Source organism: Columba livia, chromosome Z (genome assembly GCF_036013475.1).
Source record: "Columba livia isolate bColLiv1 breed racing homer chromosome Z, bColLiv1.pat.W.v2, whole genome shotgun sequence".
NCBI classification, from domain to species: domain Eukaryota; kingdom Metazoa; phylum Chordata; class Aves; order Columbiformes; family Columbidae; genus Columba; species Columba livia.
In genome coordinates this window covers 63,566,590-63,593,823 of record NC_088642.1, presented here as the reverse complement: position 1 = coordinate 63,593,823, position 27,234 = coordinate 63,566,590, and the positions used below count along the sequence as shown (strand labels likewise).

Genomic DNA, 27,234 nt, shown 5'->3' with positions numbered 1-27,234 from the left:
GCAGCTATCTACTGGAACCACATCTCATAACCATGATTCAGAAAAGATGAAATGGCTAGGTCTGTTTCTAAAGTATAATGTTTAAAAAGTAGTTGAGAACCTAAAACACACTGTAATTGCTTAAGGGTTATTTACGGCAGTACAGAGTACTTGGAGGTTCATGTGGGTTTGTTAATGACAATGCATGTATTTGTTATAGTACCTTCCTTGTGGCGGCAACCTTGCTTTTTTGGTCTCAGGCTTTTTATCTCTATTTCCAAAGTCAGTCTCATTACTTGCAGAATCTGCTCCATACTTAGCAGGCAGCCGCCTCACTGAGCTCTGAGTTGCTCCTAAGTGCTTCCCATATGACATCTAATGGGCTGTGCTGGCACAGAAGTGGTTGGATAAGCTGAGTCTGAAGGGAAGAAGTGAGGCAGGAGACGCTGCAGCGATTAAGTCAGGCCCTCTGCCACCATCTACCATAGGTCACTGTGGAGCTGGTGGGGACATTCTCATTTCCCTCCAACGGCAATACCCCAGCTCCCCATGGTCTCCATGGTGGCCCTCGTGGCTTGGGGGTCTCACAGCTGGACAGTGTTTTTAGTATGAGGCATGTAGGGTGAGGAAGACTGGCCAGCTTTATGCCAGCAGATCAATGCATGGAAAAAAAACCAGTGTTTTTCTCCTCAGAAGAAATAGTGCAGGTATGATAACACAGTTGTTCTGATTATGAACCTTTTCTGGAAGGTTTACTGTTACTTGCTGATGAGGAGTGGCAAGGTGGGTTTGAAAGATGAGAATGAAGAATTCCTGCCCACTGTTCTTGCAGGACAATGTGCCATAGTTTCAGTCTAATCCTAGTGGGAATAGATGTACATCTAAATAGGAATAATCTCTTTAGTATAGCAATTAATTACTTACATGTTATATGATACTGTCAAAAAACTGTTATGGGATTAGGTCCGTATGTCCCAATCTACTGTCAAACATTTTTTGAAATTACTTTGGGATAAGGAAGCTTTTGACGTGAACGTATTCAATATTAATGCTTTCTTCTGACCATCATATCTTTCCAATGCTTTGCCCCTAAGCCTCCAGTCCCGCAGGATGCTGGGAGATATTAGAGAAGGTAGATAAAACCATTCTATCTTTTGTCCAAACCTCTTTCCAATGAGAAAAAGAAAATCATCAAGGTTAACACATCCCACAGAATGTAACTGTTGGCAGTGGAATACAGTATTCTGCAAGTTTGCATGTGGGTAACGATGAGAAGACCGACATGTTTACTCCATCTAAAGGATTTCTGACTCTTATTTTCAGTTGTCTATCTGAAAGTTCTCGCATCATTTTCTTCTCTTACGTGTAATAAGAGAATGCTTATTGAACAGTGCAAAATAAAAAGGTGTACTTTATGAGTAAAGATTAATAGAGGAACTAGAAACAAGAAAATAATACCATTTCTGTTGTAAGAAATTTACCTCTGTATTAGCATAGCTTTTCTGAATTGCAGTTTTGTTGTAGTGTTTTTCTCACGAGCTTGCAGTACTGAAAATGGCACTGGAAGAAATTCTAGTCTAGCTCCTCTTATATTTTTCACTGCAAATCACAAAAGATAGTACATTGAAATGGTTTCTCTGTTACGAAATGTCAAAACAGCACAACAGAGTGTTTGATTAGCCCTGGGCATGGTGCAATATCTGGGGTGTGTCTGTGAAAGTAACTTTGGCCCTTAGTAGGCTGATTTGAAGACAGAAGTTTATCAAATCTTTGTACACTGAAACATTCTACCCTTGTATCAAATACTCATATGTAAAATGCTTTACTACACTCAATGTAGAGGCAAAAAGGAAATGGAGATCGGGTTTTTAAATGGGAGAAGAGAAGTTCTCTTCAAACCTTGACACTGGCTGCTCCTCAAGTTCAGAACTCTCTAACTGCTAAGTAACATGCATATATACCTTCATGTGAGACCTCAATGTTTCTCTCAAAAGCAAGTACACAGGCCTTCACACAGAATTGCTATATGTGTCTCAGAAAGTCATGGATCAGAACAGATACTGTTTTGTTTGTTTGTTCGTTTTGTTGATTTCCTAATCAGAAAAACAACATCAGAACTGAAATTTTCATGGAAATAATTACATTTTTTATGAGGGCTTCTCTCTGTTCCAAGATAAAACTTAGAGTGAGAGGGAATGAGACACCAACAAGCCAATGATTACAGCACAGATTTGGATGATGGGAGAGCAAGATGCAAAGCATGACTTCTGACTGATGATTAACAGAACCTGTTTCTCTGTTCTAGGCACCAAGTGTCTCAGACACCAAGCTGCTCAGGCACATCTGTCTTTCTTTCCTATTTATTCCCAAAATAATAAATCACCATTCCTTTTTTTTGCAAAGAAGATAAATGAATTAAAATGTTTTGGTTTTTAGGATTCTTAGTTACCACTCTGCCTCAGTGCAAAGTCTTTAGGACAGATATAGAAAAGCCTTTTTCTTGCAAATGAGAGGTAGTTGTACTTCAAAATCACTTAGCTGTCAATATTCAATGTTAGGTGCCTTATCGTGACATACAGTTGAGAAATACAGAATGCTTACAGCATTAAAGGAAATCAGACTGAGCACATCTGAAAATTGGTGATGCTGGCTCTGCCTGTGCAGAATTGATCTGCCTTTTCTTCACATGCACAGGTGTAAAACAAAACTGATTTTCCTGAGCACAGTGGGATTTGTCATGATTCATTATCATCACCCAACTCTCTGATGTGAACTTAAAATTTCACTTACATTTTCACACGCGCTTTACACAAGTGTATCTACCAGATGTGGTGGAGAGTAAGGTCCAGCTGGATGTGATGTATGTAGTGTATCCTGCCATAAGAAATTATCCCAGGTCCTGTTTCTTGTAAAAAAGCAGTTCTTTTAAATCTGTAGCCTGAAAGGATGCCTCTTATAGTTTGCCAGTGGTGCTGTGGACTCCATGGCTTTTCACTATATTTATCTATACAGCAGGTTAAATGTTTTGTCTTGCTCTTTCTGGAGGTGATACTACACTAATGAGTTGTAAATGAATTTTTTAGAGATTGTGGTCTACAGGAGTGCACCTTGTAAAGAAAGGCTTTTGAAACTAAGCAGTAGGAAATATATTAGTTAGAAAATTTAAAGAATAAACTGGATTAAAAGATATTTACTATTTGTTAATGATTTATTCTTACTCTGCTCATGAGCATGTCTCAAGAGCAAGAAGGAGAAGCTGCCATGTTGTGGTGACAAAGAAGGCAGATAAGGCAGATCAGGTGTCCAGAAACAGACAGGTGGATGTTTGAACTTGACCTGGATCACTGCTCAATTCCAGCTGAGCTCTCCTCACAGGTGTCTTGCCAACTAGTGTGCCAAGGTGACAGGGAACTGCCTGGATGACAAGCTGCTTCAGACTGAGGAAGACAGTCTTTTCTTTGATTAAGGAGTTGCCAAAACTCATGTCTCCTTAATGTTTCCTGAGGTTCTTTGGAAGTGAACAATAGTTTAATTAAAGGCTGACATATACACATTCCTGCACACTTTCCCTGCAGGATTTTATCATGTTAGAGTTGATCAAAATTGTTGCCTTGGGCTGTCTTGAAGAACTATACATCTGAGCACCATTTGTGCAAGCTGCTGATGAACAGGTTGCCTATGCTATGCTTCACAGCAGCTCTTCTGCCTTCCTAGGTAGGCAGATTTACCTCGTTGGGAGATGAGATGGCTTATTAACTTTTTATTGGCATAAGCCATTTTTTCTTTGATGTGATGTTTTAAAATGTATAACATGCCACCCTGTTTGTGTTCATACATACTGTATCTCCACAGTAATATGAGAATATACGCAAGAGTGATTTGAAACTGGGAATTAAAACCAAACCAAAACAGAAGCCTGTTTTTCACATTTGAGGGAAATTCTCAGCAGGACAGGACACAATGTCTGACTAGTGTTGACTTTTAGATAACTTTGTCCAAGTGCTTTTGGCATCTTTCTGCTTTTCATCTGTACTTTGCATTTTTTTCCAAAAGTCTAAAAATAAATCACACTTGAAACTGTTTTATTTTCATTCTCAAATAATGAAGGTTGGAATCTTATTTCTGAAATTTTGACACAGACATAGAACAAGTGGCCTATTTTTTGTCATTTGTTCTGTAGTTATCAGTGTATAACTAATCTCTATATAGCTACTAGACTATATCTCATGATGTGGAAAAAATAAGACAAGTTTTAAAATGAGAAAAATGTGTGTTTTCTACTATGTATAAGCTACTAGTGAAATCATATGAAGTTTCACTGTCACATTGACTTATTCTGCTTGCTTGATTTAAAGGCACTGTTGCTTACAAGCAGAATTAAAGACAATGAAAAACTGCTTCCCCCCACCCCCGTTTTTGTAAATAGTAACTCTCCAAATAAATGTTACATGTGTGTCTTCCCATTAAATCTCTGGGCCTCCTCTCTTGGCTGAAAAGGAAATGGCTGCAGCCTTTCTTCCTAACCTATACAAACAGTTATTGTTCCGCCTGCCCTCTTGGCTGCATCTGTTATTCGGCAGAAGCAGGAGCATGAACGCTCTGACATGACGGCCAGGCACATGTGGGGAGAGACACGGGGCCTTCGGGGGGAAGGGGCTCTCTGAATTACTACTCAATGCAAAGTGCATTGTTTTAACAGGGAGCCTTCTGCCTGCACTTCAGCCATTATCCTTTGAGGTTGCCTGTGTGCCATATATGATGGAACTTCTAAAAGTACTTCATGCTGGTGTGCTGGGCAGTGTATGTTAAAGTCACTGTTTTGGTGGGTAATGAGTGTTTTTATGGCAGTGCTGAATTCTTTGCTCCTGACTACCAGTTGCATTCACCTTGATGGGGAAACAGTCTGTGTGAGAAGTTCATTCTGTTTGCGTTGTAATTTTTGCTGTCTTTTTTCTGTGTGCTAACTACAACGCTTAGTTCCGTAAAGTAGAGCCAGGAATAAGTTACACATGTTTAAAGCAAGCTCTAGGGTTATCATAGTCACCAATCTCTTTTTCAGTACACTCTTTTCAAATTAGTGATGGGAGGTTAAGGGGTAGTCTGACTACATTGCACTTTTTATAGCATAGTTCTTTAAAGCAACTGAAACATGTTGTTTATGAACAATGCAACACCTTTTTTTTTTTTTTTAGTGAAGTAACGGTCACCAAACAAATTAAATCTCTTTTGCATTCCAGAAATCAGAGCTGCTGATGTGTGCAGACCTTAAAGAGTCAGGCAGCTTTTTCTTTCATGAGTTTTCTGTTAAATATGAGCTTTACATAAGGAATAGATTTTCCACTTCCAGCCCAAGTTTTTTCCTTCCTTAGGGAGACAGAAATACAGTACTTCTAATTTGAAATAAAAGTAAACTCTTTGTACATTCTCTCTTTTGTGATGGCGTATATGTGGTAAAATGAACAAGATATTTGGTCGCTGGTAAGTTATGTGACAACTACTGAAAATCACAGAGTTGTAGTGGGAGGCTGTGTCTACAAGCAGTATATTAGGCATACTTACCTTTTTTTCTCAGAGTGTAACACTGCCGTGCTTCTGCAGACAAAGTTTGTGCATGCACAGAACCATGATACAGAGACAATAGCTCAATAATTTTGTCCTGGGCTTCTATAAAACCCTATGTCTGTTGTGGACATGTGCGAATTTTCTTGCTCTGATGGAACTAGGGTCTTATATGAAGAAGCTAGGGCTGTCTTTTGAGCAGGAAGTAAAACATAATGATATATTTGAAAATAATTCCAGAATTCATTTACCTTCTTATCATGATTTGCCTATGCAAAACACAATTTCAAACATTTCAGTCTTGCAATTTTAAAAATTATTTCTTAACTTCGCAGAATGTATTCAACAAAACTGTAACCACTTGTCAACTTTGTCTTTGCTACCTTCTGTTAGATTAAACAAAATATTTCTCCTTTTTCTTCATCAACAACGATTTATTTCCCAAATTTTTATAAGATGGCTAGAGATGCGTCTGTCAGCACTCAGTGTTTTTGATAACAATGTATAATTTCAACAGAACAGTATAATAAAAAAGTTTAGAGTAACCTTTGTCATGTCTGTTAAAACTGAATAAATGCTGAATTGCTTTATTGTAAAGCAATTCCTCACTCTTCCTGAGTGTTCTCCTGAAGAAAATCCTTTCTCAGTCACCTTCTTGAAGAGATGAACCTTGAAATGTATCTTAGTAGTCAGGACCAAAAGAGGGCAGGGGAGTTGTGGGGGAAGGTGAAGGGGCACGAGCAGAGTCTGCTCTGAGTCTGGTGCTGGTGCCTGTACAGGGCTGGACAGTGGGATGGGGCAGAGCAGACATGCAGTCTCTCAGCTTAATGGGTCCTGCTATAAGTACAGCTTTCATGGTGAAAACCCACTTTGAACTCCAGCCAGTTCAGAAAGCACTGGTCCAGTGTGGTCTCATTAAGGTGCTCACATTTTACAGGCCCGTCTTCCACTTCCAAGATGATTTTATGTCCCCCAGAATAGCACATTACAGTGTACCAGTATTACTAGTGCCAAAATCACTGTAAGAGCTAACATGGTCCATGTAGGAAAGTCAGCTGCAACGTGGTCCTAGTCCCCTAGTCCAGTAAAATACTTAAGAAATTACCTGTCCTTTAAACATGAGTTAGTTCCATTGATTTGAAATGGAACCCTTAATGACATTGATGTGTGTCCCATAAAAGTATTTTATTTAACTTTGAAATAATTTGATGCAAAGTACAACAAATGTTGCTTAATTAATTTAAAATTTCAGAAAGAATCCAGTAATTTTTCTTTATGCAGTATCAGTAACCCTGCATGGTAGAAATCATACATTTGTTCCTACTAGTGTTTTATCTTCACTCAGTGAGATCTAAAGAGATGTTTTCGTTGATGGGGAAACTGAAAGGAAGAGGCGGGAAGGCTGTACTTGAGACTTGGAAAATATGAGATAGAGAAGTTAAAGTATCCTTTATTCTTAGGCAATTGGCTTCGCCTTGATTTTTGGGAAGGGCAAGGGATAGGTTTTGAAATAACAAAATATAAATACCATAAACTGGCATGTGTATGGCAGCTACCCTACACACCTGAGTGTAGGTGTTCCATTAAAAAATGCAATAAAGATTATGTGGCTGTTGAAGGAGCAGATGATTTGTTGATGTTCTGGAAAGCTGAGAAATGTCTAGGGAGGTTCTGAAGACATGCATTTTTTCACTGTTTGGTTTGTCTGGTATGAAAGGAATGTAGTTTCTGTAGGACAAAGACCAGTTAGGGGATTATTATTCATTCTCAAGTTTGAAAGCAATAGTTTAAAATTAGTTTATTGGTCACAGGGGATTTGGGTCACCAAACAGTATATATGGAAGAGCAGTAAAAATAAGTATCTTCAGTCTACAAAATTATGTGTCCTGAGACAGGTTTCTAAGCTAATGTCACTGTTCCATTGTTTTTCTGTTGCAGATATGTCTTCTCCTACAATGAAGAAACCTGAAAAACCTTTGTTTAGTCCTACTTCTCCCCAGGATTCTTCACCAAGACTGAGCACTTTTCCCCAGCATCACCACCCAGGAATCCCAGGAGTTGCACACAGTGGTGAGGGTTCTGGAGGAGGAAGAAATACCTCCACATACATTTAGTCTTTTCTCCTTTGCTACAATCAGATTCTGACGCATTTTTAGAGACTTTCTTAGTGAGCTAATCCCATTTGTTATACTGATGAGAGTAGAAATGGAAGAGGTTGGGGTATCCTTGTAGGAATGCTCTTTAAATTCGCTTCAGGTAGTCTGCCTGCTGCAGGTCACTGAAAGAATTTAGGATTAGCCATTGAATAAAATAAGCCTTAAACTACATGGGGAAACTAACAGAAGAAAAATCCTCCACATCTTTCCTCCTTCCACCTACCTCCTTTTTTATTATTGTCGCTATGATTATGTTGTATTTAAATACCAGAATAAGTAGGATTTATTATACAAGAGAAGGCACAACTGCGTTCACTATGACCCAATGAAATAAGGACCAATGCTTCTTTTGAATGCTCTGATAGAGTCCAGATAAATACTTTTCAACATCTATTTTCTGAAATCCATGGTAAATCCATAGTAAAACTTCACTGCAAGTGTGGAGGAAACACTTGAAATGTGACAGAGTGCATGTTATCTTGAGGGGTTATCAGGGGTGACAAGGAATTCCAGCATCATGGTCTGTTTAATGTTAGAGATGAGAATGACCCTGATTCTTCAGATGAGAACACCATCCTCAGAAATCTCATCTGAGCAGCTCTTCATATCTCCTTATAAACTCCATATAAAGAGATTCATTGCTTGAGCAGAGGTGGGTGACTAGAGGAGTAAAACAGATCTGAGGACTCTTTCTTCTTTTCTTTAACATGCAGTTCTGTTTTGATAAGTTTCTGTTTTGTGATTTCTCCATGATTTCAAGTTCTTCTCTTTCAGTCCATGTATAAAGACTATTTTGCCTCTAACATCCACTTATTTTGAATTACGAAAGTGAGCCTGGACTAATTGTGGTCTCTGTAGGGTTTTCACTATCAGCAAATACTCAGGCATGTCATAGATGATGAGTGAAATGGAAGGAATTGATTTCTGCTCACTTGTGTTTGTTTTGCACGGCTCCCACATGTCACAGCAGTAACTAATGTTTAATGATTTAACTGAACTGGTGGGGCTGTGATTAAAATGAACCTGTCACCAAAGCAGTTTCCATGATTATTTTTGTCCCTATACTTATGTGTAGATCTTTCTGTTTGCTTTAGTGTGTAATCTTTAGATATATGTACTTGGGTAACAGTTGTAACCTGATTTGTAGATGAGCTATGTACTTGCTAGAAAACCTAATTTCTGTCTGTGTAGCCTGTTCTATTATGTCACTGGGCACTGGCTTTGAGATTTGCAAGATTTTGACTACCAAGTGCAGCAATTTTGGAACATTCCTACTGTTGTTTTTTCTTGGGCAAACTACAACTTTGTCCCAGCTCAAAAATAACAAGTATTTTAAAAAATAAGCTGGAAAACCCCAAAATATGGGAGGTGGTCCAGAAGAGCAGTATTGCTGTGCTTGTACTGTTACAGTACAGAACCATGAGCAGTTTATAAAATACCTTGCTTATACAGGCCTGATTTTGTACCCTCTCAGTAATGAAAATTAAAACTTCGTTGTATTTTTTCTTCATTTTCATTGAATTCATTACCTACTTTTTAATATGTTGCCAAGTAGGTGCCCTTTAGATGTGTAATAAAGGAGGAAAGTGAGTTATAGTGCAGTGTGATAGAAGAGCACTCTTCACTTACATCTTACTGGCTGGGCAGCAGCAGAACATGCTGTACATTCCTTTTGCTGTGAAAACATTGCTGATTGTTTAGACATTACATACAGTCTGCAGATAGGGAAGTGTGTGTTTGTAGGGGCTGGGAAGAAAGAGAATGCAAATAAAAATATGCATAGTGTAGATAATTTTTTGTTTGTCCGAGTTATTTTTAGTGGATGGATTGAGTTCCCACACCTTGAAATTGAACATTCATTAGCATCTTCACAAAGGTCATCTAATATTAATTGCATTATTGATGAGTAATTACTCTTTTTCCACATAAGGCAGGCAGAATGCAATGCAGTGAGGAATCACTAACTGTTTCTTAGGACTTGGTGGCTTTGGTCTAATCTGTTGGAGTGCTGTGAATAAAAGTGTAGGTTTTATTTATTGAGTAACACACTTGTTTATTTGGGCTCCAAGTGGAAAAACTGTATACTTGAAATGTCTTTTATATTGGAGAAATATGGCTGTTTAAAGAAAAAAATGAAAAAATATGATGGCATAACTCACAAATTCAAAACAATATACAGTATTTATGAATCTGAAACATTAGCACTTTCTGTTTCTTGGGATGATGTGATGGGAGGACACGTAAAGTTTTTCTGTGAAGATGCCATGAAGCACGAGTGCAGTGTACTGATTTATAACTGACTTTTTATGTTTCTTGCTGAAATACAGAAGTGAAGAATTTTAGAAGAAACAAGATACAAAATAATTTTAATTTTATTTTCTCTTCTCCAGTCATCTCAACTAGAACTCCACCTCCACCTTCACCATTGCCATTTCCAGCACAAGCTATTCTCCCTCCTGCCCCGTCTAGCTATTTCTCTCATCCAACGATCAGATATCCTCCTCACCTGAATCCTCAGGATACTCTGAAGAATTATGTACCTTCCTATGACCCGTCCAGCCCACAGACTAGCCAGGTACTGTAAAACAATGTGAACCATCCAAAATAAATCCTATGAGGAATGTGTGTCTTCCAGGGTGTCTAGTATCTCACTAGTTCTGGTGTCAGAACAAACTGGGAACTGGCTCACCAACCTTTCGTGTTCAGCATAGTTGAATAAAGGGTGCAGGTTAGTCATATCCACTCACTGTTCCTCTGTGAAGCATTAGAAAAATACTTGTACTGAACAACCCAGCAGTGCTAACAGGACAGGTCTTAGTCCCGCACCCCTTCTGCAGGCTGGGAGCCTCTGTGGCTGTGCAGGGCCCCCAGAAACAAAGCTCCTGCTGCAGGATGGAGTATGGAGTCCGCTGATATGTACATGCACACATGCACATGCATGGACATACGGGTATATTTACAGACTGACAATGAAAATAACCTCTGCCAAGGTAATGCTTTTCATGTTCTGTAGGCACCTGCTGTTTCTTTGCACAGGTACTAAGACACTACTGTAGTGAACACAGCACAGACCCACAAAATCGTTTTTTTCTTCATTTTGTAGAGACTGTGCAGTAACAGGTGAGTTCATGGCTGCTACACTGATTCAGACTTGTGTCTAATATGGGAAACTAACATGGTTTTCGTTAGCAAAGTAATTTGTGAAGGGCTGTGTGCAAAACTGCTTTCCATGATAGCATCAGCACATAGCATTGGTATGTGATCTACACTACAGGATGAACCGTAATTGAGACTTGGTCTGTCAATACTTGGAATATTTCCAGTGTCAGTGTAATGCAATCTTTGCTGCTCAGGCTGTTATTTATTTTTGATGCCTCGTCTGAAAGGCTCCCGTGGAGTCCTGTAGCTTATGCTGTAGCGTATTTTGTAGAAGAGCCTTGGGACTGCAACCTGAAGAGAATATGGTCAGGTTTTCCTGCTCCTAAGATTTAGGCTCCTTTGGAAGGTCTGTCTTATCATGGATGATAGGCTTGCTGTGACAGCATTTTGTTTTGGGCTTTGTTTTGTTTTGTTTTTCACTTATAATGACAGGCCTTTCAGCATGTGTTTCAAGCAACACAGAAATAAACTTGAAACTGAATCAAACTTTCTAATGTTGAATAACAGATATGGCCCATCTGGGCTGTTCATTGTGACAATTGTCCCCATTGCCTAATGCTCTGGTCCAGCTACATGACTTTCTAAGTATTTACAAAAAAATAGTGGGTCCATAAACCCAAAATTTACTTTGAAAGGAGAAGTCTTAACTATGTGATTTTTCGTGATTACAATATTAATACAAATGAAACCACAAAGTAAAAATGTGATATGTCAGCTTTAGAATACAAATTGCTATCTGTGCATGGATTGGAAGTCTTTCAGGCCCATACAGAACTTTTGCTGAAAGTCAGCTGGGAACGTTGCATGCAGGACCTGATCTTAATTTGTGTAAAATTTCCGTGAATAACAAAGTCTAATTAAGACATCCATGAAAAGACCTTAACGTTAATTCAATGCAGAAAATCTTAGAGTTCTGACGGATTTTTTTTTTTAAACTGATGTCTTAATTAGGCACTATTAAGGGAGAAATTATGCAAATGAAAATCAGGCCCTTACTTGTATGCATTTCTTTAATTATTCAGTGCTTGTTTTACTCACATTTTGATTTCTTATATATATTGAAAGAGCAGATTAGGTGATAATCTCTCTAGATTGTTTAGTGTTCTCCTTTGGATCATCGCTGAGAATATATAATATCTAAATCAAGTATCTAACTTTCAGATGGTTGACAAATGTGCTGTCTTGTGATTTTAACATTGGGGAGTATATTCATTGAGCAGGAGAAATGCTATCAGCTCTTTGCCCAACAGGAGCCTTACTCTTTTCCTTGTCTGTATTGAAAGATTAATCTTTAGACCAGAAAAGATAAAATTTTACTCTGCTGGCTTTTTCAGAGTAGTAGCAAACTGAAAACACTTCCTATTCTCGTGTTGTGGCACCACAGGGAATAACAGGCAAAATTTTCCTCAATTTACTACTTTCATCAGCTTTTATAACCTTTATATTAGGGTAATGTTTTTCATTTAATTTCATGTTCCTGAGAAGAGGGAATGGGGTTAAACAACAGCAAGTATGAGATTCCAGGCATCTGTATCAGCTATTCTCCACAACTTATTATCATTAATTGCCATTATTAGTGGAATCTATTTTAAATTTAATTCTTTAAGGTTCTCCTCTGAGATGCGCTGTACATTAGAGGAGCTGTATGCACCATCAAAATTTCTCTGAATAGATCAGTTAAAGGCTAGCAGTACAAGAAGTAAAAAAGCAAGAATAATTTTTTTGCTTAAGAAAAGAAGAAGCAGCTGTCTATGAAGTTTCAGTGACAAAAGGGAATTGTTCTGATACAATGGCATGCTTTGAGCCAAACCAGTTTTTCTTTTCTAAATAAAACATGATTTTTTATTCAAACAAATTTAATTATTATAAAATGCAAAACTGCATCTGTATGAATACCACATCAAATTTAATTATACTTTCCCACCTCAAAACATACTCATTTGGATTTCAAAAGGAGAACTATGATTATAGTTTTAATTTCAGCCTTAGAAATAGAAAGGATGGATACCCTGACAGCATTTACCTAAAATGAACTGTTCCTCCCCAACATCTTTCAGTAATACACTAATGTAGATTGTTGCGACAAGCAACTGAGATGCCTTGTACTCCCCACAGCAATTTTGAGATTAATTACATTACTGCTGCACTGATTATAGTGAGACAGTCATGCTATTCAATGAATACTTTAAGTAAAATTAGTGTAAAGATATAGAGCTCCCATAGGTTTCCACAATGGGAAGCAGTGGGCAATTTTCTTGACGTAATGTTAAATACTCCAAATTACGTGTGATGAACAGTCAGGAAGTTCAAACAAGCCCTTTGGCTGCAGTAAAAAGTGATTCAGCAGTGGATGATCCCGAACAAAAGCTTGCCGTGGCTGTCAGTTTCATGCTTATCTGCCTTGTATATCCTGTTCAATCTGGATAATAAATGAACACATGTATTGAACAGAAATGGACCTTGTTAAATATAGAGCTGGATTTAGAGCAAAACTAGTGGTCTGAGAAGTTCCCAAGTTTTGAGAACTGCTGTACTTTCCACTAATCAAGTAATTTTGCTGAGTTCTTTTTTGTTATACTTGTTTCAAATCTTTTCTCCTTAGCTAAGAACTCGTGTTCTGTATGAGATTGTGTGTGTATGTATCTGTGTTATGATGGATTGCTGGTGTCTCCACAATTAAACTGATAGTGGTTACTCACTCTAAATTTCAGTGAAAACTGATTGATTGTTATGTGTCTAATCCACCCGTGGTGTTTATCCAGCTACAGTGTATCGAGACTGTCAGAGTTACCACAGATTTTGAACATGTATTTCCTTTTCAAATGACTCCAGATGGGTGAATCTTTTAATCTTGGAAAATATTACCTCCTCTGTGTGTATATACACACGTGCATGTGCGCACACAAATCTGTAGACACTTGAAATGCATTAATAATCGGGAGTGTATGAATCAATATACAGTATCAACGTCAGGCTTCCAGTGAGCCTGAAAACATCACCAAGCACACCACCACTTGTGTGTCTGAAGTCAAAACCAAAAGCTCCAAACTTAATGCCCTATCGAGTTAAATGGAATAATTTCCTAATTAAGGTGTGGTGAATCACAGAAGAAGGGTCAGCAAGTGTGATGAAGGAAATGATGGTAAAGAAAATAGTTCAGGTGTATCCTGCTGAAGAACCTCCTGGCATCAGTGAGATTTTTTTTTGATGACTGAACCAATCAAATAGCAGTAGACAATCTTGCAAACTGTTTGAGTTTGGATTATGAAGGCAACAGTTTACAGGTAATGTTAAATCAAATTTTGTGATATTTTTTATGAAATCTGCAGTTTTCAGTGTCATGGTAAAAATGACTCCAATTTGGAGGTGTTAAATACTGGACCTTTTTCTTCTTACAATAGAAGGCTTTCACTTGTTATATACAACAGTCCAAGTGAACTGCTGTCCACATAGTGACTAAAGTTCCAGGTGCTATTAAAACTTACTTCGTTGCAATGTGGGCTAGTGTGCAGTTTTGTATTTTTAATGTTTTTTTCTTTGTCTGGAGACAGAAATATCTGAACTGCTTGAGAAGAGCTGCTTCTGGAAGCTGGTGAGGCCACTTATTTTCCTCTCATAACGGACTGGGATATTACATTTTTGTTCAATGAAAGATAGGCACATTCTTCAGGAATGCCGGGCAGATGCTTTTTCATTCTTCAGTACAATAACTGCAGTCATTTAGCAACGAGGAGGGAGGCTCTGTTTGGGCTGGTCAAAGTTGTTCATGTCAGTTCCTGGGAGAATACTAGCAGAATAAGTTGACACAAGAGACACGTGTGCATGTGGTTTCTTTGATATAGCTAGTACCTTTATTTATTCACATTTAATAGTTTTCAGCTTCTTGGACAACTCTTTCTTTGTAATTTTTGAGAAATAATTGAAGATTAAATATGACAGTGTACTAGTTTTAATTGTAATTGGGGGACAGAGAGAGACTACTAATTTAGTTGTGTCTACTAACAAGGCATTTAAAGATTTAATTGCAGTTGTAAATGATTACTTTGTATTTAGTTCGCTCATTTCTAGTTTATTAAATGCACAGGTATAGGTCTCCAGAGTGCATGAAAACCATTTAACCCAAATATATCTTTTGAACATTTCTCTTTTTAAGAGATTTACTTTCCTATGCTTGTGTAACAGGGACTTACCCTGTTGTTAAGGAAATATGTGAGGAGGGCTGGGTATTTCCTTGTGCTCTGCCTGTTGACAAATAATTCAGATTTTGTGAGCTCACAGATAAAATTATGATTTAGGATGGATGCCTTACGATATCTGTGTTCAAACATGGGTTGCTGAAGCTCTGCAGTTGCTCTTAGTTTCAGCAGCATTACATCAAGAGGAAAATGCTTTCCCAAATGGATGAGATTCAGAGCTTTATAGATCAAAGTCAACAACTTGATTTCTCCCAGAAAGTAGTACAGAAGTGATGTTGTCAGCCAAGAACTGGCAGGAACATGTTTTTTCTGAAGCTAATTCCTCAGCAGACAGGTAGCTGCGTGTCACAACACCTGAAGCTTTTGTGTGGCATCTCCAAGTGAGGTCTGGGTAAGATGTGCTGTAGCAATGAGTTACTCAGGTTGCAAGGGTGTGGAAACTAGTGACATTTGTCCTTATGAAAAGTGGTAAGGGTCACTATAAAAAGGCAAAGTACATTTCTGTTGCTACCATAGTGTTCAATAGCAGAAATTAAATCTGTATAGCCTTGCTTCTGGTTAAACAAATGCTTTATGGAACCCACCAGATTCAACCCACAGAGGAGCTGCCTTATAGTACCTTCTACAATCTCACTGGCAGTGCTCTAATAATACCATTCATTTATGTTTAGCAGAGTATCAAAGGCACTGTGTTATATTACTCACATAGGTAATAACTTGAGGGTGTGTCCTCTGCAAATTTGATGAAACTGCCTCCTCTACCATTGAGCTGTCTTCAGTGGGAGACTAACATGGCCATTGGATTTTTACAGTTGCTGTAACTTCAGGGTGCCCTATGCAAAAGCTCTGGTGAGGTAAATGGTTGGGTTTGTGTCATATAACCAAAAAAAAAAAAAAAAAAAAAAAAAGAGGAGGAGAGTTAGAAAAATGGAAGAATGGAAGATACTTTTTCCAGTTTCTTTTACTTGAAGATTTCCTGAAACATCCGTCACCCTCTGTGGATGTCACAGACCGCAATGGCATGAACTCACAAATACGGAACTTGTCAGCCATGATTGTAGCTCATAGATGTGGCTAGCAGACATCTCTTAAAAAAAGATACTTGGTCCATGAGCAGGGGCCCAAAATGTGAACTGGATCTTCTACGGCTTCATCAACAAAGTTCCATCATTGGTCTCAAAACTACACTGCCATAGGATTTTCCAGTAATATTCTTCCCTACAGTGTCAGAACTTGGCTGTTATAAGGGACTGGAACTGTTGAGAAGAATTGAGTGACAGGGTATTTCCAAACACGCTGCATTCAGTTTGACTAAAGTACACTCATTGGTTGGTTACCTGGCTATAGTAGGGTAACCTTCTTGGGAAACACATTTTTTCTATTGAAACACCCATGTTTTGAGATGCAAATATATTATCCTCCAAGTGTAGTGGTTAGTTGGAATAATGTAATTTTTATTCAGCCCTGAAAATTCTTTCTCAAATGCCTAACACAGTGTCATACCTAGCAGTACCTAGGACATGCAGAGGATTAACTTGATTTCTGTCTTTTTTGAGTATTTCTTTGAAGTTGCTTTGTATTTAAGATTCCAAGGAAAATCATAGTTATTTTATTTGGAAATTAGAATTATAATTCTATTATTTTCTAAAAAAAATTACTGTGCAAATTTAAATATAAAATGTATTTTATCATTTAAGCAACTTAATAGTTTATGTGAATTGTTTCATAGATATGTCAAATTTCTGCTATGTTTGGATATCTCATATGTAGATGTTTCTGTTGCCATTTTACTATGGCATCAGAAAGATTTTTTTGACACTGGAAGTAGTGAGCTACATGACAAAACACTGTCCTAAAATGTAAATGAAGACTTAAGATGTAAATGTACTGATATTTGAGCAAATATGTAAACAAAAATCTAAGAGAAGGTTGATTAATTACTAATTACAAATATGTTAGTAAAATCCCAACAGGAAAAACAAGTATAGTGAATCCTGATTTTAAGAAAGTCGGTATTCATATATGCTGCAAGTTTCTCTTTAGAATTCAGACCAAAAGATTAACCAAAAGTGTGCATAGTGCACACAATCAAATATTAGCAGTGTGGCAATCTGAGTTTTGTAACAACTATGACAGTGAATATAAGTCATCTGTGGTTTTGGGCACATGAATGGATTAATCTGAGGCAATTCAGGATGATGTGAATTAAAAAGCTATAAAATGTAGCACATCTGAAAATCCTATTAGCCTCCACTCTAACAATAGAAAAGTGTATACCTGCATAAATTTGGGCTAAATTTGCTATACCTTCATTGTGTTTGCCTCCTTTCCTCTCCCATTTTCAAACACAGAGCTTGTTTGTCTAACACAGCTGCCTCCATGTAATTTGCTTGTGGTTTACGCCTCAGGCGTCAAATCTCTGTCTGTGAATACATCACAAAGATATATTGATGCCCTAGCTGATGGTAATGTTTGATTTTTCACCTGTAATGCATTTTTCCGTAAGAAACTCCTCAGGGAAAACTGGAAATAGAATGTAGAACTGACTTTAAGTAAGGATAAAATTAATTTCTATTAAATGATGTGCTATAAATATTTGCACTTATAATTCATATGCATACTGTCCAAATATATATATGTAGTTTCCATGCTAAAATATCTTCTGACGTAACTGCAAAAGTTAAAGGGAGAACAGGGCACAGAAGCTATTTCTAGCAGCCAGTTTTCAATAAGTTTATGAACTGACAATTTCAATGGGCTATTTCTGACCAAATGGTCTCCCTCTTTGTGCTGCAAACTTAAAGCGGGACAGAGAACTTGAGACATCCAAGAGAGCCAGAGTTCCTGAGCTTGTACTACTATCAGCTGCCATGGTCCAGAATCTAGACCTTTATTTCAAAAACTTCTAGTTTTATATTTGCAAAAATAACCATAGAAGTCTGAATTGAGCAATGTCAACATCAGTCTGAAGACAGGTCTAAGCCGTAACTCTGAGACAATTATGTGATCTCTTTATTTAGGACTAGTTTGTGATTATAAGCTGCACACTAATTGTGATAACTTAAACATTAGTTAACTGCTTTGTTGTTGTTCACTGTGTGCAAGAAAGACAGGTATAGACATTTCAGGAAGGTTTCTTATGAGTGACATTCATGTGACAGAATTTGGGGGAGTATGAAACTGCTTTTCATAAATTCTGAGTTCAAATGTAGCAAACCTGGGAAAAACACTGAAGTTTTAGGAAAATTTCATCTGTACCATTACTCATGAATCTGTACCATTACTCGTGACAAGCTGTGTCAAAGAGAGGTTCTTAGTTCACATCTGAAAGACAGCTACTATTGTTTAAAAAGAATCGTAAATATGAAAGTCATGGTAGGTGTGTGCTTACCTACAGTGAAGGTTAGTTAAAAATTTAAATACAGGAAACTTTCAGTATGGAGGGAGAAGCTAGGTTCTAAGACGTAGTACATCAAGCTCTGTCTTGTATGTGCTTATCCCTTTTTGTGTTATCTTGTTTGCCAAGCAATAACACCTGAACTGTTATTACAATACATAGTATTTGACATTAATGCAAAATTTTAAAACAAATTTTATTTCAAATGTGAAAACAGAGATGAATTACTTGGAAAAGGAAAAGACCAGATGTTAGAGATGACAAAAATAAAAAGCAGAATAAATCGTGAAGTGTTGTCAGAAAATACTTGGGGAGATGTGACAATATGCGATAAAATTGTGAAGAGACGGGCAACTAGGTTATAATTGCATTTGAAATATACTGTGCAATCACAAGCTAAAATGTTGGAACCATAAGAATTAAACTCATTGAAGTAACAATTTTCCCTTTTTTTACTTTGAAGGTATTATTTTTCTGTCTAGAGGTTGCAGACCTCAGTTTCATTCCATTGTGTCTGCACTCAGTGTTGCAGGTAGGACAGATATGGAACAACACTTACCATTTAAGAAGACATTTAAAAAAGAAGAGAAATTGGAATGTGGACACTTGTGGTCACAAACCACATCCACTAAAATCCCTAGCAAATTGTGCATGGATTTCAACAAGAACAGGATTTCACCCTCTGTTTGGATTAAGAGGGGTGATGTACTACACTGCTATGTATTACACAAGGAAAAACATGGTTTACGTGATAATGGGGTATAAGTATATTCTTTGTCTGATAACTCAGCAAAGAAAATGTTTGCTCATTTGGACCATATGCTCAAGGACTAAGCTGGAGTCCGTGTGAGCCATTGCATTCCTCTTGATTGAGATCACCAGGGAACAGTAGAAGGTGATACATAGCTGTAAATCGTCCTGGTCTCCAGCTGTGTCCTTCTAATTCATTCAAGTCTGGCTTTGGAGACAGAGCTGCTTTTGGAAGTTGATGATGCTGGCTGTTTTAATCCATAAATTCCCTGCAATCTCCTTTCTTAGTTTTTAATAAAAGTTGGTCTTTTTGGTAAGGGCTTCTCAATTGTTTTTGTGATTTGTTAGCACACCACATGAGCTAAGGCTCCTAAGGTAGCCCTGTGGTCACAGGTCAGTGACTCCTCCTAGGAGCTACCAGACTCAGCTGAGAGGTGGTTGTTCGTCCAGGAGGCTGTGTGGGCAGCTGGGCTGCCGGGGCAGGAGAGGGAGCTTGCCTCTGCAGCAGGCTTCCCAGAAACATACTGAAAATCTAGTCCAACATAGCAAACAGGTCTTACGGGCAAGAATTTTGGTGTTTTAGAGAAAAGTTTATCATAAGGCCTGCTCTTATTTCTGACAGTTTTCCCCACAGATACTTCAACCTGTGTCATGGCTCCCTTACCTACAACAGAGCATGTTTTATTAATATTTCAACATCGAGATGTCTCAAGCTGAACTCTGTACAACTTGCAACCATTGAGTGGGGATACTTGCCTCTAAGTTTTAGGGTGTCTTGGATAATTTGTATGGGAAATTTATTTTAGGTAACTCCTAGAGATTTTCTGATTTTAGATTAGTAAAAATTTTCATTTTGTTCTAGGGCAAGTGGAGTCAGATTTCTGGTTGCTGAAGGATCTGGTTTTAGAGGTTGGCAGGCCTTTAAAATGGAGCCTACAAAACAAAATTCCCTAAACCGCTGCTAAGATATGTTTCAAAGAAAGTGGGCTTACTGTTTGTTGTAATATACAGATGTAATTTGTATTATTGAGAAAAGCTTTCTGTAATTACTGAGTTTCCCACTTATGATCCATTAGTCATGTAAGGATGCAAGCAGATGCTTAGCAAACTTTTAGGCTGCATTATTCTCTAGAAATTGTCTTGTATAAATTCTGCAACATCTCATTTTTATTTCGAGTACACATAATAAGGGAGATCTAATTGTTAAGTTTCACCTAGTGAATAAAACTTAATGTAGCATGCCAGTTATGCCAGTTATTTGTGGAAATTGTATTATTTGTGAAAGTATTGTGATTCCTTCGAATCCATGCTGTTATCTTATTTTGAAGCAACTTTGACAGCTGAATATATTCCCATTACTAAACTCCTGCTAGTAACTTCTTGGTACGCAAATAGAAACATGAATGAAAAAGTGGTAAATACCACCCAGTTACTGTATTTGTAAGATCTTGGGATTCCATGGCTCTTTTGTCCCCATCTGCACACCAACACAAGCCCAAACATAGTGTTACATTTAGGGGGTGACTTTTTTCATTTGGAGGGATAGGTTGTTGGCTGCTTCTCATTAGTGTACATTTTTACTGTTACTTTTCATTGTAAGTCTTGTGATTTTAGAGCGGGAAGTAGTCTGCTCAATGCTCCTATGAATACAAGATGGTCTCCATTCTCATTTATATTTTCTAATGTTTTTTCTAGCTTAGGTTTAGATGTCCTAAAGAACAAGACTCTCCCCTGGGGGCATTTTCAAAGTCTAGTAGATCATACTGCCAGGAAGTTCTCCCGCTATTAATTTTAAATTTCCTCCTTCTTGATTTCATTCCATTACCCTGGGTTTATACTTCCTGTACTTTCCAAATAATTCCTTCCTCTTCTTTGTATTTATACTCTGCACGTACTTGCAGTAATTGTCTCAGCCCAGTTATTATTTCATTACCATAGTCATACTTACCTCTTTTAACCTTTCCTTGTATCAGTTGATTCAGATCCTTTATCAGTCCATTTCTTTACCTGAGTTATCTTTGACAAGATCTTTCTGATAATAGGATTTGCAGTATTTTTTACTTTGCGTGGCTGTATTTTAAAATACCTACGATTCACAGAATACACAATCAGTTTGAGACAAAAGTTGTCAGCCACTCTTGAAAAAGCAAGTACATCTTCCTAATTTTTACTTCAAGATACATATGATTGGAGTATTTTCAGTCATGCAGGATGTCCACCGCATGTTTAAGCATTGGAAAACCACAAATAGCAGTGAATATTGCTAAATTCAGATGCACCTATATGCAGAAAGTAGCCTATTACCTCGATGTCCTGTAGAATAAGGTCATGTGCAGACTGCCTCTTGTATCTGTGAAAGAAGTGTCTTCTCTTCGTTTATTATGCTCTTGACTTGCCAAGTTCCCATTATTAAACACTTCTGTGTTTTTGTTAGGTGGCTTTTGGCCAGATGTTATGATGTATGCATTATAGCGCATTGTATCCTAACCCTCTCCCTCACTCTCGAACATGTGAATTATTAGTTAGTCTTCCAGTATGTGTAATCTTTGTGGACAACTGTGGTCAAGTCTTGGTTGTGCTCCAAGCCAGGGTGGTATGGCATGTGAAAACAGAGGTTTTGCATCATTCATTTGCTCTTGATACTTCACACAGTAGGGCCTATGCCTGGTCAGTTTAATTCTGCTATCATGAGATTTACTGTGGTTCATGGCCACTGCCTGAACAGCAAATGTATTTTGAAACAATCTGATGCATGCTGCATCCAGAAAGAAAGAAGGCTTACCAGAAAGTACAGCTACTTAAGCATATATTACCTGAGGAGCGACCTGCCTGCTGCAAGTACCACAAAAACATTCAGAGCTTTGTTAGAATGGTGCATTGCAGCATACGGTGATGGGCATTCTGGAAAACCCTAAGATAGGTGGGTAGGTTCCTTGAACTCAATGTGTATGTTTCACAAGGCATTCTTTTGGTTTTGTTTTGTAGCCTAACAGCAGTGGTCAAGTAGTAGGGAAAGTGCCTGGCCATTTTACTCCAGTTTTGGCACCCTCTCCCCATCACAGTACGGTGCGACCTGTGACCCTGACCATGACAGATACTAAACCCATCACTACATCCACTGAAGGTGAGGCATCTTCACCTACAGCAACCAGTAAGTATTTCTTTAGGAAGCAAAAAATGTCCATCGAAGATTCAATACAATTTCAAATTGAGGCCAGAAAAAGGCGCCTTTTCCTACTATTTGACCAAGTAGATGCTCATCATTTTACATGGAGAGCAAAGGTGATCTGACTGCAAAGCTTTTCCTCCTCAAATTTCAACCAATGCATCATGTTACATGAACCAAAGTTTGTGACATGACAACCAAAATGAAAGGGAAAAGCCTGAATATTTGACCACTATTCAAGAAAAAGAAAATGCTGTTGTTCAGGTTGTTCATCTAAGGTGGACATTGTTAAGACATTGAGAAGCACACCCAGACAGCAAGGTTTTACAGTGACCCACAGATGGAATTCCAAACAGAGACTGGATAATTTGCTCCTCAATGAGCTTTCCTACAGAAATCAAGCCTTGTTACAACAAATACAGAATCCGAGCTATGAGAATTGCATGCTATAGGTTGTGTCATTTTTAGCAAAAACAACTGATATGGAAAAAGAAAAAACAATGCCTCCTTGCTGCAATGGATGGTAAATCCACTGGTTTTTGTTTGTTTGTTTGTTTGTTTGTTTGTTTTGGGGTTTTAAACAAACAAACAAACCACACACACAAACCCCAAACAACAACAACAAAAAAAACAACCCCCCACAACTTTATAAGCTTTTTGTTACTATATAGGTCCATATTACTTATCCTATTATCTTCAATGGAATTGCGGTTTTGGAAATAAGAGCCTGTCTCTTATTAGAACAGTATCTTCTCTTCCAAACACTCATCTTATGCTCAACAATGCAGAATATTGCTTTCTAACTGCTTTCTGCGTTTCTATTGTCTTTGAACTTTTATTTGGACTTGAGCTGACCAGTGTTACCAATATTTATCAGAATGGGGAAGATTTTTAGGAGACACTTCTGAACATGCACTTCAGAAGAAAATTTACAAGTCTTTGAGAACACTAAACTCTGTAGAATCCATTATATTAAAATTACTTGCCTTAGACCTGTTTGGTATCTGAACTGTGGATACAGTCCCTAACTTTTGGTCTGTCTTTACTGGAGACCGTAAACTGTACATTTCTCAGGTATTATACTACTTTGCATCTTTTCATTAGAAAGTGAAGCAGAGATGAGACTCAAATGCATAGGAGTGGCCAGGATATAAAGGATAAGGAGGAAAATTGGTTATGCCATTGCTATGATAAGTAGTAAGACTTGGACAAACTATTGTTTAAGTAGAAACAAAGATTTATGCAAATATTTTAGCTGTTCTTTTAGTATAGCAGAATTTTTGTTAAAAGGTGGTAGAGTATATCTGTATCCGCCCTGGTGGTTTAGTTCTTGCACCTTTTAAGAAGAGTCGTTTTTATCAGCAAACAAGAAGCTGTTGCTCTAAGCCTTTGGTCCAGTATTCATGGTTTTGTTCTGCTTCCTGCTTGATGTGATTCTGCCTGGCCTAAATGGCTGTCTCAGATGAGGTTAGGGTTTCTGATACAAATGGCAAAAAGAACAAATACAATGTCAGAACTGTGTTAAGATGTTTTCTGGTAATCTGACCATATTATTTATGATTACAGGAAAGCAAACCAAATTTGTTCATTGTGCTATTACTAAGGGAAAAATCTGGATTACATTTTTCAGATCAGTTACTACCCAGTTTCTTGTGCAATTCATTGGAACTTGGGTACGCTATTCCTCATGAACCTTAGGACATCTTAGTTTAGATATTTGAAGTAATGCCTCCTCATGCTTCCACAGCAGTGTGCAAGTAACTTCTTGCCTAAAGACCCAATGTCTGTCACTAGAGCACATATATAATAATTAAAAAGTCCCTATGTACAAATTTTATTTGAATGTGCCAGTTCTGCATATGAGATAGCATATAAATGCTACATGTTCAGAGCAGTGCAGTAGCCTATCTGCTTGGTAAAGCTTTTTGAAACTGAATTGGTAACTGTAAGCGCAAAAGAAGTGAAGGGACATAGCTTGTTGATGAAGAAAATAGCAAAAAATGAGGGATCACGTCCTGCTGATATATAAATTATATATGAGTACAATAAACTGTATTTTCAGTCATAATAGACCTGACACACAAAGTACTGTTATCTTAATGGGAAAAATCAAGGCTAAATATATTTTAAGGCATAGTTTTACTTTTATTTGCAAAAACTGATTGTTTTGTTCAAAAAATATATATATATTGTGTATTGAAGTTTATAGGAATTTACACCTGCTTTTCCAAATTGGGTCATTTTTTTCTATTAAAGTTCAAATAAAAGAAAACCACCACAGACACATCCTATACACTGCAAAGTCATAACTCTGGATCTCTCATACTTGTAATGTACCTGCACAGGGTAATAGTTATAATAGGTTGGCATTTTTATCAATCTGTTTTGTTCTTCCTTAATCAGCCTACACAGCCTCAGGCACATCCCAAGCCAATCGATATGTGGGACTAAGCCCAAGAGACCCATCCTTCCTACATCAGCAACAGGTGGGCAAGTTTCACATAGGTGTAATGATATAGAGAAGATTTTGTGATATTACCTTATACATGCTGCCACTGTTATCTTGGATTAGACTGGGATCCTAAGGGTTTCAGTATTTGTCTTCTGAAGATGAAGTTTACTCAAAAGAAAACTGAACCCTTTAAGAAACTTCAATTTAGCATATGCTTTATGTCTTAGATTTGTGCCACCATAAGGAAATTCTAATCATATTTCTTTCAATTATTTTGTTTTTCAAGAGCTCATACGTGTAATCTTTAATATGATTTTAGGAAAAAGAATGAGATGTATAAGGAACAAATACTCATTTCAAAATCAGTTTAAAAAATAAGCAAAATTTCCAAAGCAAAAAGTCCAGCTTATTATTTTCAAGCTATTTTTCCCCAGATGCTTAAGCCTACATTTCTTCATTTTAGTTCTATAAGATGAATTAGAAAACCAAATTTTCAATGTAACACATGATCATTTCCAGTTTAATAGGTTTAAATTGATCTGCTGATTTCAAATGTGATAAAACCATGTTTTTGGTCTAGTTTCTTACCTCATTTATGTTTCAAGTAGCATTTTAAATTTCACATCTCATTAATGCTGTAAATTTAATGCAAATGAAGTGTTTACCCAAACTGTGAAAATATACAGCTGAGATTAATGATGACTTACAAAAAAATTAGCTGCAGTCAGTAGCAAGGCCATGCATACACAGAAATTCTACATTGCTAGTAAATGGAATAAATTCAGACCTTTTAAAACTTTAACATATTTTATGATGTGTGCTTGTGTTGCATCTAGATCTTAACAGTTGAGGATTTTGAAATTAACAGCATGAAAATGTTACAAGGAAAAAAGCCGAATGTGGCAGTAAGAAGAGGGCTGTTAAATAGTCCTTGGTATTTATTGTACTGTATTTTTTTCCTCAGGTTTAGGTTCCTGTTAATGGTACACATGCCTGTTTCATTTTTCATTAAAACCTACCTGTTCTGTGTTTGTTGAGATACATATATATATATAGCTTCATCTAGAACTCTCTGTCCCTACCTCCTCACAAGGCAAGGTGGCATACGTCCCATCACATGCAAAGCTCAGAGAAAGTCATAAAGATGATCATTTATTCAAGGTAGTTGATGCTTTACCAGCTTTTTCTTAACCAGAAGGGCCTGACTGTACACTTCTGTATAAATACCAAATTACAATAAGTGCTTTTGCCAACCATTGATTTTTCAGTAAATTTTCTGGTGTACTGGAGTACTGCCTTTTTTTTTTTTTCTGTTTGTTTTTGTTATATTATGAAATGTGTTGTTATTACTATAACATGGTTGTTTCTGAAAGATGCACAGTATGTGTTTTTTGTATTTTAAAGCACACACAGCATCTCTCTTTTAAACACAGTGCATGTAATTCCTGGATTTTTTTTGTATGAAGTTTTACATAGCATCCTTTGAAAAGTCTCTGACATCCAATTGATTTTGGGATGTGCAACAGGTTTTTTCCACTATTTTTCTTTCGCAAATTTTCTACTGCTTAAGACAAGTCCACCTTCTTTCAAACTAATTGAAAGCATCACAAACTTCTTGTCATATGCCAGAGGGTAATGTCAGCACCAATTTTCTCTTGGCTGAGTTTATGATAGGTAAATAACATACTGCTTATTTCATGCACCTTATATATAAGTTTGTCTTTGTGTAGATGGAAATATACTCAGAGATTTCAGCAGTGTCATAGGAACATAAATGTGAGAGGGATCTCAAGGGTCATCACAGTCTTTGGTGTTTCCAAGACTGTGTTTTATACTCCCTTTCATGGTAAACTGTGTGGCCAGATGGCTTAGGGGGAAGAGGAAAATAAATTAGGTCTCACATACACTTGGTAAACAGAAAAATTCTTCAGTGCCACTGTGAAACCAATGTTTTTTACTTCTAAATTATATTACTTGTAGGCTTATTATATTAATTCCATAGCATCAACTGAGGACCAATAAGACATATAGTAAATTTAAAAATTGTGTCAGGGTGTCATTTTTGCTATGAATTCTCTATTCTTTTCTAAATTTTGCAATGGATGTATGTGTATACTTGTCTGAGTGTGTTTGGGGAGTGTGCATGTATCACTGAAACCATTTGAAATAACAGAATAACAACAAAGCTTTTCAGGTGGAAAAATACAAGTATATAAGTGCATATATATAAGTTTCTAATAAATTAATTTACTTCACTCACTGAAATCCTAAAGATATCTCTGAGATAACACCATTTACATTTATTGCCCAGAAAATGAGGTGGAGCACTGAGATTGTCTAAATAACTTACATAGAGCAAAGGTTGTCCTATAGTAAGGCAGAAATGAGATTGATTTACTATGTCCTTTCATTACTTTACA

At 37.2% G+C, this 27,234-nt stretch overlaps 1 protein-coding gene across 7 annotated transcripts in view; it reads left to right on the top strand.

Moving 5' to 3' along the window:
• Positions 1-27,234, top strand: part of NFIB (nuclear factor I B) — a 175,280-nt gene that overhangs the window by 123,679 nt on the left and 24,367 nt on the right. For 3 of the 7 annotated variants that reach the window (XM_065046151.1, XM_065046154.1, XM_065046153.1), the window contains exons 7-10: positions 7,477-7,608; positions 10,085-10,269; positions 22,182-22,347; positions 24,766-24,848. In XM_065046151.1, coding sequence (XP_064902223.1) covers positions 7,477-7,608; positions 10,085-10,269; positions 22,182-22,347; positions 24,766-24,848 — 566 coding nt within the window. The remainder of the gene's footprint in view (positions 1-7,476; positions 7,609-10,084; positions 10,270-22,181; positions 22,348-24,765; positions 24,849-27,234) is intronic. The other 4 variants (XM_065046152.1, XM_065046155.1, XM_021288835.2 and 1 more) reach the window with 2 other exon arrangements.